We start from the raw sequence: 16,077 nt of genomic DNA on the forward strand, positions 1-16,077 counted from the left end.
TAGATTCCTTACCGCCCCACCCATCCTCCCCGTTCTGTGAACCGATATCTAGGGTTAAGGTATTTCCCTTGGAGGGCCCTAGTTTCCTGGCACCAGTGTTTGGGTCTGCGCTCCTGGCGTGGAAAGCTATGAACAAGAACTGACGTCAGTGCGCGATGGCAGCGTCTAAGTACTCAGACAACGTCATCACGACGACGGACGCGGAGCCGCAGACAACTCCTACCGACGCGCAGGGGTACTGCTACGCAACATTTTCCGGATCCAGTCTGATGCCTGGGGGATATTCTAAGGTAAGGAATTGATAAAAAGCACCCGATGCCGCCCTCAGATTCCAGAATTGCCTCTCCCAAGTCTTTTCTTGGCTTAACCATAACCACCTTAAGTGTAACAGCGCCAAAACTGAAATAATACCCTTGGGCAAAGACATCCTTTTCTCCCCAAACGATTGGTGGCCCCAAAACTCTGAAGCACCGCCTAGTGCGGTCTCCTCGGCACGCAATCTTGGTGTCCAATTCGACTCGTCCCTCAGTTTCGACGACCATGTGCGCATTACTGCTGGGTGCTGCTTCAGTCTCATCAGACAGCTGAAGAAATTTTTTGACTTCCTTCCTATTTCAGCCAGGAAATCAGTCGCGGTGGCCCTGATCCTATCCCGGCTGGATTATTGTAATGGCCTTTTGGCAGGAATAAAAAAGTCTTCCCTTAAGAAACTGCAGAGCGTCCAACACGCAGCGGCCAGGCTTGTACTTAAACTCCCAAGAAGGTCCTCTGCCTCTGCAGCCCTCAACACTCTACACTGGCTGCCCCTCCACAAAAGAATTCTTTTCAAGCTTCTTGTCACGGTCTTCAAAGCCACCAGGAACACTGGCCCTGCGTATTTGACCAAGCGCTTTTCGCGCTATATTCCATCGCGCTGCTTGAGGTCATCAGGAGCCAATTTGGTTTCTGTTCCTCGAATAAAGCTATAAACGAGAGGGGGTAAAACCTTCTCATTTTTGGCGGCCAAGGCATGGAACGGTCTCCCCCTCAACCTTAGACACGCTCCCACTGAAAGCCTTTTCAGGAAACTCCTGAAGACCTGGATTTTCCCTCAGCCTAATTCATCGGTCCTCGCAGCCATCTGATCCAATCATCCCCATGCGGGTTCTTCTGTTTTGCTCAGCGCCAAGATGCTCCTTCCGGAGCGATAGATGCGCTATACAAATTCCAATAAATATCAAATATCAAACTAACTAATGTTTCTTACAGATATATCGTTACCGAAGGTAAGTAACTTGTTCATTTTCCCTATACAAGATCACAGTGGATCCTATGATAGAAGCACAGAAACTCATGTTCTGTGGACGTGACTCAAATCATTAACTTCACAACCAACTTGAATTCCATGAAACAATGGCGTTGCAATATTTGTAGGTTTACCCATTTCCTCAAAGGGTTCCAGGTTTGTGTCATGTCAGTCCTACTTTTCAAATTTCTGATTCCCTCAAAATGCAGCTCAATTTTTTGAAGTTTTCAGCAAACTACCACATGTATTGCAAGACAGCATGGTATTTTGTATGCATAGAATGGAAGAAAAAAATCCACTTTTCTTTTCCCTAAGACCTGCCACACCAGTGGATGGAAACTTACATGTTGTAATATTTCTCATTGTTCTCACAATATAAGCTTACAACAGCCTGGCTCACGTTAATTGCAGACCTTTCTCGTCGCAGACTTCTAAGAACGACATTCGCCATTATCCGGAAACTAGTTGAGACATGGCCTGCCTAGAACATGCTCTCGATGTTGCAGGCCATGCCTTCTCAAATCTGTTCCAAGATTACATTTTTTTTTTAAAGAAACACCATCTGTTTGAAATGTGATATATTCAGACAGCCTTTTGCTTTCTCTAATTCTTCAACTCACGTTCTTTGCTGCTGTTCCCCCAAAATGTTTTCTCGTTCTTTTCAAGACTGATGTACTGAGCTTTTTTTAGGCTTTAATGAGCATTGGAGCCAATAGTGATACTTACAACGAAGACAAAAATATGAGTGCTACATTAATGTTCTTTACATATTTATTATCATAAAATTATCATCTTAGTTTTAACACTCTAAAGAAGAGAAATCCACAATTTTCATTGGCATGAATCCATATTCCACTTTCATAAATCTAGCTCTCTGGACATACAGAATTTATTGAGATCAGTGTTCATTATTACATCACAATCAAATTCTCTGTCATTGACAAATCATGTAAGAATTTCTTCTTGATGTTGAAATTTTCAAAACTATTATTTTACATGCTGGTTGGAACCTTTTGATGTCTCCGTTTAGATGGAATTCCCGTTCTTTGAAATTCTTCCTTTTCCTTCAAATACTCTGCTTTGCACTCCTCAAAAAATGCTGGATCTCTGTAACTGTGGAATAAAATAAAAATCACCATACAAATGCTTCTTTAATCATGTGTTTTTGAGGCATTTTATTTAATACTTACATCAACATATATGATGCACACAATAGCACAAAACAATGGAATTAAAAAGTGTCCGTTAAAAATGATAAAAGATCAAAATTTAAATATTTGCTACAGGAAAAATAGAAAGCGTGATTTAAAGCCAGTGAAAAACGTTACAAAAGATGGAAAAAGATAAATTCTGGTCTGTAAAAGTGCAATTAGGGCATTCTAGCTGATCTTTTTACATTTCCTTCAGACGCTGGGCATATCACGCTAATGAGAGGGTAATGTTGGGCAACTGGCTATTAGCGGATCCTCTGCGAATTACTACGAACTCGATCTTATTGGAAAACATCATCCTTCTTAGCTTCACAACTTAAACTGCACTTCTCCTTGTCATTTCCTGCATGGATTATTTCAATGGTTTCTACAATCAATTATGTTTGCAAGCAAATTCCTGAAATGGATCTAAGGGCTTAAAACGCAGTTCGTGTCACTTCAATCTTTAAGTTGAGCGTTTTGGTTATTTTGAATCTTAAAAAGTGGACCACAAAATAAATGTCTGTATGAACTGTTCATACGTTTTCATGAAAGCAATAACTCCCTGGCAAGTGATTCTTTTTCACATTAACCCCTTCACTGCGGCGGCTATTCCGCCGCAGTGCTAAGGGGGCGGGGTGGAAATGCGGCGGGCGCATGCTGGTGACGGAACTGCTCCGTCACCAGCGTCGGTTGCGCTGTGCTTAGGACGGAGCGGTTCCGTCATGGCCCCGCCCGCTCAATAGAACGCTCAGCGCAGGCGCGGAATCCGCGCCGCGCAGGAGCGTCGGGCGGGCCATGACGGAACCGCTCCGTCATCAGTACAGTGCCACCGCGGCTGATGACTGAGCGGTTCCGTCATCTGCAGGGGAGGGGTTAAATATATTTAGTGTGCCAGAATTATTTTTCTGTGTTAATCATTTTAACATCCCATTCTTTTCCATTTATAAATGCTGTATACGTTAACCATATATGTGCTCACTTGGAAGCAAAAATGTTCCAGTCTTCAATACCCAATTTCAGTGTCCCAACTAATCTTCTAGCTCAGTAGTTAATTCTCAAATGGGAGCCCTTTAGGTTCTGTAAAGTAAGAAGCATTTGGTCTCAGGTTTGCCTTTTCCACCTACGAAAAGGAAATGTGTGCAACTAAAAGTGGACTTTTCGAACTCAATAATAGAACTGAAAACACATTTCCCTGCAGAACTAATTACATACTAACCCAAACTAGTACGAAGCAGTAGGCACAAAATGGATGCTACCTAACACACCTAAACGGTGAAGTGCCGAATGCTTGCAATAAATCTTGCCACTGGCAATCACTTAGGGTAGCATTGCAAACCATTGTTCTTTTTCCCCACCATCCCACCTTAGTTTGGACCCAGCTCTACGCAAATCAGTCTTGAACCTGCTCCAGGAGGGACAGCCCAGCCTAACCTGCCAGGGAAGGTTCTTCCTGAACCGGAGCACAAGTATCCAAGACCAGTTTGACCCGGATTGGTGCTCGTCAGTCAGGTGTAGCTTGGCTCCAGTGGCACAGTGACCAAGAATCTGTCTGGCAGTTTGGGGTGGACTGTTCCTATTTGAGCAGGGTCAATACTGATTTGCATATGGCTGGGTCCAAATTGAAAAATAGCATCATGAGCAAAAGAACGATGGGTTGGAATGCTACCCAGAGTGATTGCTAGTGGTTAGGTAAACTACAAGCATTCCTCCCATTACCTTATGTGTGTACCAAGTGCATGGTACCCAGCTGGGAACAAGAAGAACGCTCACCATAACTAACATAGAGGGTGAGGGTATATTTTGTTATCTTACATTAGTGGTTTGTAATTCGTGCAGAACAAATGAAGGTCCATAGTTAGGCTCTGGGATGTGTTGGCTGTCTTATCAGAAACGGAGCTCATGAGCTTCACTCTCCTTGGTGGAGGACGGTCCTCTGTATTTAGGTGAGGATCTCTCTGCTGTGAAGGCAGCCACTATGGCTACCTTGACAGAAATTAAGTTTAAAAGAACCAGAAGTTTGTTTTCTCTAAAAAAAAAGTAAATGACCCATCAGGCAAGAAGCTTTTTCCCTGCCTGTGGGAGACATTTAAAATTTTCCCAAAAAACGTCTTGAATACCAGACACAGGTAGGGATAATGCATGTTAGTAGTCCATCACTAGGGCAGCCCAGCATTCACTTTGACCCAAGAGTAATGTACAGGGGTGAGCGGGGGACCCAGCAGTTATGTATGGGGGCGAGGGGGTGTGGGGGGTGGAGGGTGGGGGGGGACAAGCACACCCTTCTCCGATGGAAACCCTGCAGAGTTGGGGGGGTTTGGTCATGGCCATGCTCAAGAAGCCATCTGCTGACCCAGACATGCTTTTTAACTACAAACCCATCTCAACCTACCATAAACAGCAAAGGTATTGGAAAAGCGACAACCACCAGCTCCTCAACGGCACGCAGTTTGGATTCAGGCCCAACCACAGTACAAAAACAGCACTCATGGCTACCCCACAAGATATCTGCATGATCCTTGACAGAGGAGACACGAAGTCCTCATTCTTCTGAACCGCTCTGCTACATTTAACATTGGTCTCACACCCCATCTATTCAGACGCCCAACAATATTCACATCCAAGGAACCCCTTGCATCTGAATCCGCTCCATCTTAATGGAAAGAACACAAGCGGTCAACCTGGCACCTTTCTCATCGGAAACCTGCAGACTCATCTGCGGAATTCCTCTTGGTTCTCGCTCAGCCCCACTCAATTCAACGCATACATGACCCCTCTGGCCAACGTCATCCACACACACAACATCAATATCCTCTCCTACACTGACACGCACCTCATACTCTCCCTCTCAGACAAGACCCCAACAGAAGAAACAAGTTCACTGCCTACATGACCGAAGTGGCTAACTGGATAAAAGCCAACTGTCTCAAGCTCCACATCGACAATACAGAAGTAGTGATAGTTGGCAAGAACGCTCACCATAAGACTCCAACTGGAGGCCAGCCAAACTTGGACCAACACCCAGCACCCTTGCCAGGAACCTCAGAATAACATTCAACAGCAAACTGGACATGACAACACAAGTCAAAGCCATCACTGCATCCCAAACGCTGAAAATCTTCAAATGGCTCCCGCTCAACACTAGAAAAAGATACAAGTTACTTACCTGTAACTATAGTTCTCCAGTATTGAAATCTTTCATCGATTCACATGCTTGAATTATTCCCCATCGGCGAGATGGGAGTCTGGGGTATTATTAAAAGAAATGTCCTAGAACATAAGACCTTATAAAAAAATGTTGTAAGATATCTCTGTCCTTTAGTTAAAAAAAAGGACCAAACTTAGAACTAGCCAATCAGTAAATACCACCCTGTAGAACCTCCCTGAGAGAAGCACCAGTCCCTCAGATTTACCAAGCACAAGTGTGCAAAAATAGAAAAAAATGAGATAAGCAAGTGAGCCTTCTCCAGGGGAGTCGGGCGGCTCACACGTGAATCTGAAGGATTCCAATACTGGAGAATCATAGTTACAGGTAAGTAACTTGTTTCTTACTCCAGCATTGGAACTTTCATAGATTCACATGCTTGAATCAGAGTAGCGACCAGTGAGTAACACATTTTCATGTCATATAGCAACTGTAGAATGGCACGCAAGATAGCATTGCCGCATACAATAATAGGCTCATATAAATTCATAAGCAAAATTATTCAAAGTATACATCTATACCATTAATCATTGAACGTGAGACAGTAAAGGTTGGTGGGAAGGAACTGAAGAAAAGAATGCTCACCTTATTGAAAAAGATGTCTTAGAACCGCTTGCCCCACTGCCGCATCTTGCATAGTCTCAGCGTCCAAGCAATAGTCCTTGGTGGATATGTGCGCCGTCATCCACGTTGCTGCTCTACAAATGTCAGGCAGGGATACACCTGCAAACAGCGCTGTAGATGTGGATATCACTCTTGTAGAGTGCGCACAGACTCCTTACGTCAGAGGATGGCTCACTTGTTGATGGCAGAATACAATGGCACTTGATATCCATCTGGAAATGGAAGGGAAACCTTTTCTAGGTGCACTGTACACAATACGAAGCTGATTTGATTTGCGAAATGGCCTTGCCCTGTTTAAGTAAAATTTTAGGCACCTTTTAACATCTAGAGTGCGCAGAGCATGCTCCGCCACAGTCTGTGGATTTGGAAAGAATAATGTCAAAACAGTTGGCTCATTAAGGTGGAAATCCGAAGGAACCTTAGGGATGAACGTAGGGTTTGTTCAGAGAATAACTCTGTCTTGTTTAAATTGTAAGAAAGGTTCTTTAGTAGTAAAAGCCTGGCGTTCACCAACCCTTCTCGCTGAAGTGAGAGCTAGGAGAAGAGCCACTTTCCAGGATAGGAACTTCATGTCCGACTTGTGAATAGGTTTGAAAGGATGTTTCATTAATTGACTGAACATAGTATTTAGCTGCCACGAACTAGGAGGTGCCCTTACTGGAGGGAACATCCTAAAGAGACCTTTAAGAAACGGTTTGACCAGCCTGCAGGACCATAGAGATGGAACCTTAGCTGATCTGCGGAAACTGGAAAAGGCAGCTAAATGTATTTTAATTGTTGCGTGAGCCAAACCTGAGCGAACCAGGAGAAGTGGATAAGGTAAAACTTTCTCTGGAGGTGAGTGGAGAGGATTGACCTTAGACGATGCACATCACATGCAGAACCTCTTCCATTTAAGCAATAAAGTCCTGTTAGTGCTGTCTGCTCTTGCTTTAGCCAGAACCGGTCTACACTCCTGTGGGATCTTGAAGTGTTGAAATTCTCGGAACTCAGGAGCCACGCTGACAATTTCAGAGAATGGGGTTCGGATGGCATACTTGTCCTTGGTTCATCGTAAAAAGGGACGGAAATGGTCTGAGATGGATGGGAGACTTGACTGGAAGTAGGTGAAGTTCTGTGTACCAGTGGTGGCGAGGCCAAGCTGGAGATATTAGAATGATCTTGCAGGATTTCATGAAAAGTTGCAGACAGGCTTTGGTGGATGTCTTTGCTGCTTCGTAAGTGGGGGCCTTAAAAAGCCAGCCGTCTAGGTAGGGAAAAATTTGATGATGATGTGGTTGCCTTGGATATGCTGCGACTGGCGCTAGACACTTCGTGACAATGCAGAGAGCGGATTTTAGTCACAAAGGTAGGACGCAGAATTGGTAGTGTCTGTCGGCCACAGTAAATCTCAGAAACTTCTTGTGCTTTCGGCATATGTGTATACGCAATTAAGCGTCCTGGAGATCCAGAGAGGCCATGTAATCGTTTCTGTTGAGAAAGTGTAGCACATCTTGAATAGAGATCATGAGTAATGACTGTTTTTTGAGGAATTTGTTTAATTTCCGTAAGATCGGTCTCCACTTCTTTAGCTTCTTTCGGATCAAGAAGAAACAGGAGTAGAAACCACTCCCTATTTGATTGAGCTCGTTCTGTTGTTCCTTTCTGCAAAATGTTGGTAACTTCCATCTTTAAGAGATGTAGGTGCTTTTGGAAGCGATGCAGGAGGAGTTGATGGAGGGATCTTTGTAAATGCAAAACAGTGGCCAAATTGGATTAGGTTTAGGACCCATTGGTCCGATGGTATGCCCTGCCACTGCTGATAATAACGGGATATTTTGCCGCCCACCGAGGATGGAAAAGGTGGGATAAAGGCTGATAGCTGGGAGAGGTCATTGGCGACGATCAGTCTCCTTACCCTGGTGTCCTGATTTTCCTCTAAAAGAAGTCTTGTTGTAGGTCGCCGCAGGTGGTTGGCAGATTTAAACTGGGGCCTGTATTGTTGAGCGGTGGAAGAATATAGCAAGATTGTTGGTATCCTGATCTGTAGGATTGGTATCCTCTTCCTCGGGAGCCACGAAAAGGCATCTTTCTGTACTGTAAAGTGCTAAAAGACTTAGCCATATCCGTGTCTTTTTTTAAAGCTTGAAAAGCCTAGTCAACGTGGCTGCCAAATAATTCTGCTCCATTAGAAGGTAGGTCAAGAATCTTCGTCTGTACCTCAGGCCTGAATGAAGAGGCTTTAAGCCAGCCTCGAGGCCTCAAGCTGGCCGCTCCCGCTAGCTGCCGGAAACCAGTGGATGCCACATCTAAAGTGCAGTCTATTGCTTCAGAGGCGGTCTGCTCGCCCTCAAGAAGAATTCTCTTAGCTTTCTCCTTGTCATCTGGTAGAATGTCCAAGAATGGGGCCAAATCCGAACACATCAGCCCAATAAAGCGAGAGAATTTGCAGCTCGTACTGTCAAGGCTGACCTGGTTGAAAAACGCTTACCGATGTTGTTAAGCCTTCTGCCTTCTTTATCAGGAGGAGCAGTCAGGGGAGCTGAAGGATTCTTAGATCGGGTTACACACCAGCGGCTCGGCTGCCTCCACCCCCCCATAGATCTGATGATGGGTCCAGACTGGCACAGGTCGTGCCACTGAAATCTTCCCCAGTGCTGGCTCCTGCTGGCGCCAGCCCCATTCTTATCCAGACTCAGAGCCAAATCAGAACCTAATGGCACCGATTTAGACAGCCACCTTGGTTACTAGGTTGGTTCCACAGCCTTATTTTGAAGGGCCAGGAATGGAGGAAGATTGGAAGGGGTCACTGCACCCTTTACAAGAACAGCCTGAACACAAAATGGACTGGTATGAGGAATTGGGTGAGGCCAGTGGACTGGATAGCTCTCCAGATTCTGGCTTGCTTTCTTATGCCTAACGTGACTACGGAGCAGTGACCTTCATATGCTATGGTGGTGAAAAGGGCAGCTGAGGTCCTGGACCTTTAGCTCCCTTCGGTGGTAGTCAAGACAAACATCTTGACAGAGGTCCTACATCCGGGTGTCCGCTCCTCGGGACCCCTCTTGTCTTTCAATGAGGCCATGAGTGATGTCCTTCTGGGAACCAGGTCCTAGTCCAGCCCAGGGGCTCCTGTGAATAGGACAATTGCCCGCTGCCACCGCCCTGTGACCCAAAATCATCACCAACCACCCTACCTCTGAGATCTTAGTAGTCCAAGCCTCTACCTCACAAGAAATGTTCCGTTCCACAACTCCGGACAGAGAATCCAAGTGCCTGGATAGTTGGGCCAAAATAAATGTTTTCTTCCACCAGCATTGCATTGTGGGCAGTTAACAATGCATGCCTATTGGGCAATTTCGCTCAATCTTTGCGGGAAACAGTTGCGGAAGTGCTGCTACAGGCCCCAGAGGAGGCCAGGGTCATTCTCTCCCAAGCAGTATCAGACAGGAGAGATGCAGCAAAGTTCACCATTTGTTATGTGCTTCACACCACCAACTCGCTGGGCAGAGTAATTACATTGATGGTGGCTGTTCGACAGCACACCTGGATGAGAACTTCCCTTATGTACATGCCATTTGATGGCACCCATCTATTCGGAGACCAGGCAGACATGGTCCTGGAGCACTTTAAGGACTGAAGGGCTACGGCAAGTCTTTGGGCCTCTCAGTTACAACATGCCCCCGTCTGCTTTTCACTACTTTTGTGGACACAAAAAGCACTTTCACCCGCCACAGCCATATCCCAGTCGCAAGACCGCGCAACTTCAGCAACCTCTATGCAGCCATGGGTGTGACTCCTTTCGACCCCATGGATAGGGCAGCCAGAGGTAGGTCAGTCCACACTTCCCCCCTGCAGCCTTCAAACCTTCCTAGTACGGCCCTTCAAGATCATGGGTGGCCAGTTGGTGGCAGAGTCCATCACTGGCAAAGTATCACATCGGACAGGTAGGTTCTTCAGATAGATCGAAAGGGATACTCCCTCCCCTTTAAGACTATCCCTCCCTCCATGCATCCAACTTATGACCGGCTGACGGAGGACCACCTGAAATTGTTTCAGGAGAAGCTTGATTCCAGTGGCATGGAGAGCACGGGACTCACGTCTGAGCTTACCCGTCCCACTCGGGGTGACAAATGCAAAAACAACAATTGATGGACGGAATGTTGCACAATGGCAAAACATTCTCCCCCAGTCAGTGGGAAGGATATGCCCAGATGTGAGTCCCGTGCTCTCCATGCCACTGGAGTCAAGCTATCCAGGCTGATAGCCAGAAACCGGTCCTAGGATGCTTGATTCCGGTCCAGGGAAGACATGGCATGGCAGTTTGGTCTGGACTGTTCCCATGAGGCACATGGTCAACACTGATTTGCATATGACAATGTCTGGAGTGGTGTGGTGAGCAAAATAACCATGGATTAAACCCAGATTTGTGACTGGGGGTGAATGTTTTTCCATTGTGCAACATTCCGTCCATCAATTGTTGTTTTTGCAGGAGTTTCCAAGGCGGTACTCGCTCTGAGATGCTTTTCATCTCGTGTGGAGGTCAGGCCTCCTATACACCTTTTCCACCAATACCGCTTCTGTCCAGAGAGCTGGGCCCAAGCTATTCTTGTGGCTTCAGACTGGGCACAAAGAGTCTAGTATCCCGAGCTTCTCCAACTAAGCATTGATCTTCCGATCAGGCTGCCGCTTCGAAAGGATCTTCTATTGCAGCAGCAGCGGAGGGTCCTTCATCAAAACCAGTCAACTCCATGGCTTCTTGGATCCCGGAAGGATACAAGATCATCCGAAAGGACCGAACCAACCAAACAGGAGGAGGCATTGCCATCGTCCATAAAAACACCATCCGCATCACGACCAATACCAACGATATCCTCGCTACCGCCGAACACCTTCACTTCCAGATCCACACCGACCCCAAGACCACACTCAGAGGCACCCTCATCTACAGACCACCAGGACCCCGCACACAATTCAGTGAAGACATCTCTGACTTCATCAGCCCACATGCCCTCCCCTCCGAGAACTACATTCTGCTGGGAGACCTCAACTTCCACCTGGAAAAGATAAACGACAGCAATACCACCACCCTTCTGGACAACCTGGCCAATCTCGGACTCAAACAACTTGTTGACACCCCCACCCACATTGCCGGACACACGCTCGACCCCATCTTCACCTCCAGCAAGCACATCTCCTTCGATCACACCACAGCTCTCCATTGGACGGACCACAGCTGCGTTCACTTCAACTACAAAAAGACCACGACCCACAACCAGCCACAACCAATTCCCCGAAGAAACTGGAACAAAATCAACACCGACCAGCTCCTCACATCGCTTCACCAAAACCCTCCTGCCAAATCATCGGACCCAAACCAAGCAGCCACCAACATCACACAATGGATCACCAACAGCGCCGACGAACTTGCACCCTTGAAAAACCATCAAATCAAGCAAGGTAGAAAAAAAGCTCCCTGGTTCAACGACGACCTTAAGAAATCCAAGAAGCACTGTCGCACCCTCGAGAAAGCCTGGAGAAAAAACCCAACCACTGACAACTTGACCTCCTTCAAGAATGTCACCCGCAAACACCACCAACTCATCCGATCCACCAAGAAATCAGCATTTAAGGATCGACTCGACAACAACGCCCAAAACAGCAAGGAACTATTCAACATCGTCAAAGAATTTACCAACCACACCGCCGGCACCAACGACATCACTCCCTCCCAAGACCTCTGCGACTCTCTATCCTCATTCTTCCACAACAAAATCGCCGACATACATAACAGCTTCAAATACCAGCCCGAAGACCAGCCCACTTCACCCACACCCGAACCAAAACCGCACTCTAACAACCTTTACGCCTGGAACCCAATCACCACCGAAGACACCATCCGCCTGATGAACTCCATACACTCAGTATCGCCAACCGACCCATGTCCCCACCACATTTTCACCAAAGCTGACTCGATCATCGCACCCCATCTCCGTGATGTCATCAACTGTTCCTTCAACTCCGCTACCTTCCCGGAAAGTTGGAAACATGCCGAACTCAGCGCCCTTCTGAAGAAACCCCCAGCAGACCCCACTGAACTTAAGAACTACCTCCCCATCTCGCTCCGTCCATTTCCTGCCAAAGTCATTGAGAAAGCCGTCAACAGTCAGCTCGCCGCCTTCCTTGAATCCAACAAATCCCTCGACCCCTCACAGTCCGGCTTCCAAGCCAAACACAGCACCGAAACCGCCCTCATCGCAGCAACAGACGACATTCGAACTCTACTGGACAACTGAGAAACAGCTGCCCTCATCCTACTTGACCTCTCCGCAGCCTTCGACACAGTCTGTCACAGCACCCTCATTCAACGCCTCAGCAACGTCGGAATACAAGGAAAAGCACGGGACTGGATCATCTCGTTCCTCGCCGGAAGAACCCAGAGAGTCCGCCTCCCCCCTTATAGATCAGAAGCCACCAATGTCATCTGCGGCGTACCCCAAGGATCTTCACTCTGTGGAAATTTGAGAAATTGATGTACATAAACAGCGTTCATTATTCCATTTTCCCGCTCCTCTCCCTGTAAGCACCATGAATACCGTAAACTATTGACCGCATCACTCTGCCAGTAAAAGCCCGCACCCATATGTACATGACAGCCATTTTAGGCACCCTGGCCTTTTTCCTGCTCATTAGAATCACCGGCTTCCCTCCTGCGCGTATCTGAACCCCCCTCCCTCTCTCACATGCATAGACTATGAAACCCTCTCCCTCTGTGCGACTCTGCCCTGAAAGACAACCCTCCTGCTTGACCCACGCAAACCCCCCGTTCCCTCTTGAAGAGGCATCCTTCGCCTTAGCTGACATAGCCCTCCCCAGCTGCACCTGACTACCCCCGCTCTCTCTCGCACGAGTCATAAGACCTCTCTCTCTCTATGCGACTCTGTCCCTGTGTCCACCCTGGTTCCCCCTCCCTTCTCCCTCACAACGGGCAAGTCATAAACCTTCTTCTTCTGCAAGACCCTGTCCTTGGGAGTCACGGCCGCGCCTGACCAGCACCTCCTCTCCTTTCATGAATAACCCATCTGTTAGTGAACCCTCCCTCCGCGATTGACTGTCCACACATGTCTGAGGTCATCGCCTAAGCCAGGAGATACTGTTTACTGCTTATTGTATGGAATCACTCCTCTTCAAAGGACCCACTATTGATCCTGGCCACCCCACCCCCTGGGCTATGATCAGGCGCACACATCCTAAAAGTTGGCGGAACACTCAGCTGCGTGATTACCCTCCCCTCTTATCAGCAGGTCAAGGGTCCCTATTGTGAACATATGTGGGGTAGGATTAACACGAGGATCATGGGGATGTCCTTTCCGTGTTTCACAATGTCATGATTGTAATGCTAAGTGTTCTGTAAAGTATAAAAGACGACGTTGCAGCTCACTTGTTAGAGCACCTCCCGAAAGACACTGTGTTTCGTGTCCGAAATGACAGGCTCTCCTCATGAGAAATAAATACTGTTCTTGTGACTCCGGCTTCCAGCGCCCGTCTCTTTATTTTGGTAACTATTCAGAATGGGAACTAAGAGGCGACTTGCGCCAGCCATCCGGGCATCGATACTAGTATGGACTCACGTTTTACAATTGGCGCCCAACGTGGGGCCCATCAGTGACATGAGGTCCAGTAAGAGAGATCCAGACGATGAGGTGAATATCTAAATGATCGGAGTATACCTGCCTTGAGAGGGCCCTCGTCCGGCTGCCGATTGAATGAACTTCACCGATTCTGAACAGACCTCTCTCGAGTGACCTACTGTCCTGACTGGAATCCCACAGGAATGCTGCATAGAGTAAGAGAACGATCGGGCGCTGGAAGGGGAAGACGAAGAACTATCCGCATGGTCCGGTCCGGGTAAGATTAAGTAGGGTGTTTTTACGCCTGATTGGTAGGGTGGTTCTATCCACCTGATTGATTGATTGATTGTATTGGAATCGGTATTTGTATACTGATATTGTTGTTATTGGTTCATTTAGCTTTGGATGCTACTTGAAATATTGGTTCTCTTCTTGAGAACGAGACATTCTCTGTTTGCAAACGGCGGTGAATAGGAACGTTCGCCCCTCTTTGCAGATAGAGAAGGGTAGGTAATGCAGACTTTTGTCCCCGTTGTAATCCGTCATGCCTACTTTTCTCCCCACTGATTGTTTGGAATCGATTAATAATCGATTGTCGCTCTTTGAGATCTTCCCTGTCTACAAACAGAGACGAATAGAAATATTCTGTCTTCCTTTATGGATAGCGAAGGGCAGGTAATGCAGACGTTTGTCCCCGTTGTAATCCGTCATGCCTGTTTTTCTCCCCACTGATTGATTGGTTGCCTGGACATTGTTGTTCCAGGAATTGTTTCGTTTGAGGTATTTTCTATTTGCAAACAACGAGGAATAGAAATATTCTGTCTAGTCTTTGCAAGTAGTAAAGGGTAGGTTATGCCCCTTTGTGAATTCGTCAGTCCTACCCACTCCCCACTGATTGTTTATTTGGGGGGTAGCTCGCATGGTCCGTCCAGGAGGCTACCCTTATGGAGGACATATGCTCCCCACTCATGGGCCATTTAGTGGAAGTAGACCATCTGGTCCGTCCAGGAGGCTACCCTAGTAAGTGGAAGTACATCGTTTGGTCTGTCCAGGATGATACCCTAATGAAGGAATATATGTTCCCCTTTTGATCGATAATCTCGTTCCACCCCGGACCATTTATTGGAGGTAACTCGTCTGGTCCGTCCAGGAGTACCCCTAATGAAAAGGACACATAAAAATATGAAGTGATCACCGTACCCTATTAACAAGAAACTTTAGCTCGCAACACGCTAAGGAAAAGAAGAATAAAAATAAAAAGAAATCAGGCTAAGTCAGTAACCCCCTGATGAGCTTTTGACTTCACTAAAAATAAGAAACATTAGAAACAGTTCGTAATAAGAAATATAAAATGGCGGAAAGATTTGACAGCAAGACAGCCACGAGGTAGCTAGGTTCCGCTGCCTACTCCTGCTCCAAACATGTCTGCCTCATTGCCCACCACGCCCAAATAACGGTCACATGAAATAGATACAAATCAATAGGTACCTACCCCCATTCCGGAAACTCCCGAAGTGCAACAGGTCCGCGGTTACGCCCATCCGTAAGGCGAGGCCTCAAGGCATGCGGGGCTCGCCTGGCCGCAGTCGGAAGGGGAGGCTGTGGGGCGGACGGCCCAGAAAACCGTGATGGCCTCTCCTTCTCTCCTCTCCTGCTGCCCTGCAGGCCACGGGGGGGGGGGCTGTCTTGCCTCAGCCACCGACCACCCCCCCCTCTCTCTCTCTCGCCTGGTCCGGCCCGCAAAGAAGGCCGAAGCGAAAGCGAGGACGGCGGCGCTTACAGGTAGTCCCGCCACATGTCGACGCCTGGACAATTGCAGGTAGTCCCGCCACATGTCGACGCCTGGACAATCGCAAGTAGTCCCGCCACATGTCAACCCCTGGAGAGTTTCAGGTAGTCCCGCCACATGTCAAAAGGGGGGGGGGGGCTGTCTTGCCTCAGCCACCGACCCCCCCCATCTTCAATAGCCGGCACGGCCAATATCGAAGCAGCGGAGCCGAGGATCGGCGCGGGGTCGCTGGAAGGGGGAGGTGGCGCGAACGAGCCTCCCCCACCTCCCTCCAGGTGGAGGCTTCCAGCGACACCCCAACGCTCTTACTTAAAGAGGGTCCACATCGAAAAGCGGTCTTTTGCCCGGGACGGGCACACGCCCCATGCCTTCTC

General features: G+C 47.6%; 1 protein-coding gene across 3 annotated transcripts in view; it reads right to left on the reverse strand.

Moving 5' to 3' along the window:
* Positions 1-2,038: 2,038 nt before the first annotated feature.
* Positions 2,039-16,077, reverse strand: part of CMC1 (C-X9-C motif containing 1) — a 317,771-nt gene continuing 303,732 nt past the window's right edge. For all 3 annotated transcript variants that reach the window (XM_086942117.1, XM_086942119.1, XM_086942118.1), the window contains one exon: positions 2,039-2,398. In XM_086942117.1, the coding sequence (XP_086798243.1) occupies positions 2,278-2,398 (121 nt within the window). In that variant the 3' untranslated portion in view covers positions 2,039-2,277. The remainder of the gene's footprint in view (positions 2,399-16,077) is intronic.

The sequence above is a fragment of the Lissotriton vulgaris genome, chromosome 10 (assembly GCF_964263255.1).
Source record: "Lissotriton vulgaris chromosome 10, aLisVul1.2, whole genome shotgun sequence".
Lineage (NCBI taxonomy): Eukaryota > Metazoa > Chordata > Amphibia > Caudata > Salamandridae > Lissotriton > Lissotriton vulgaris.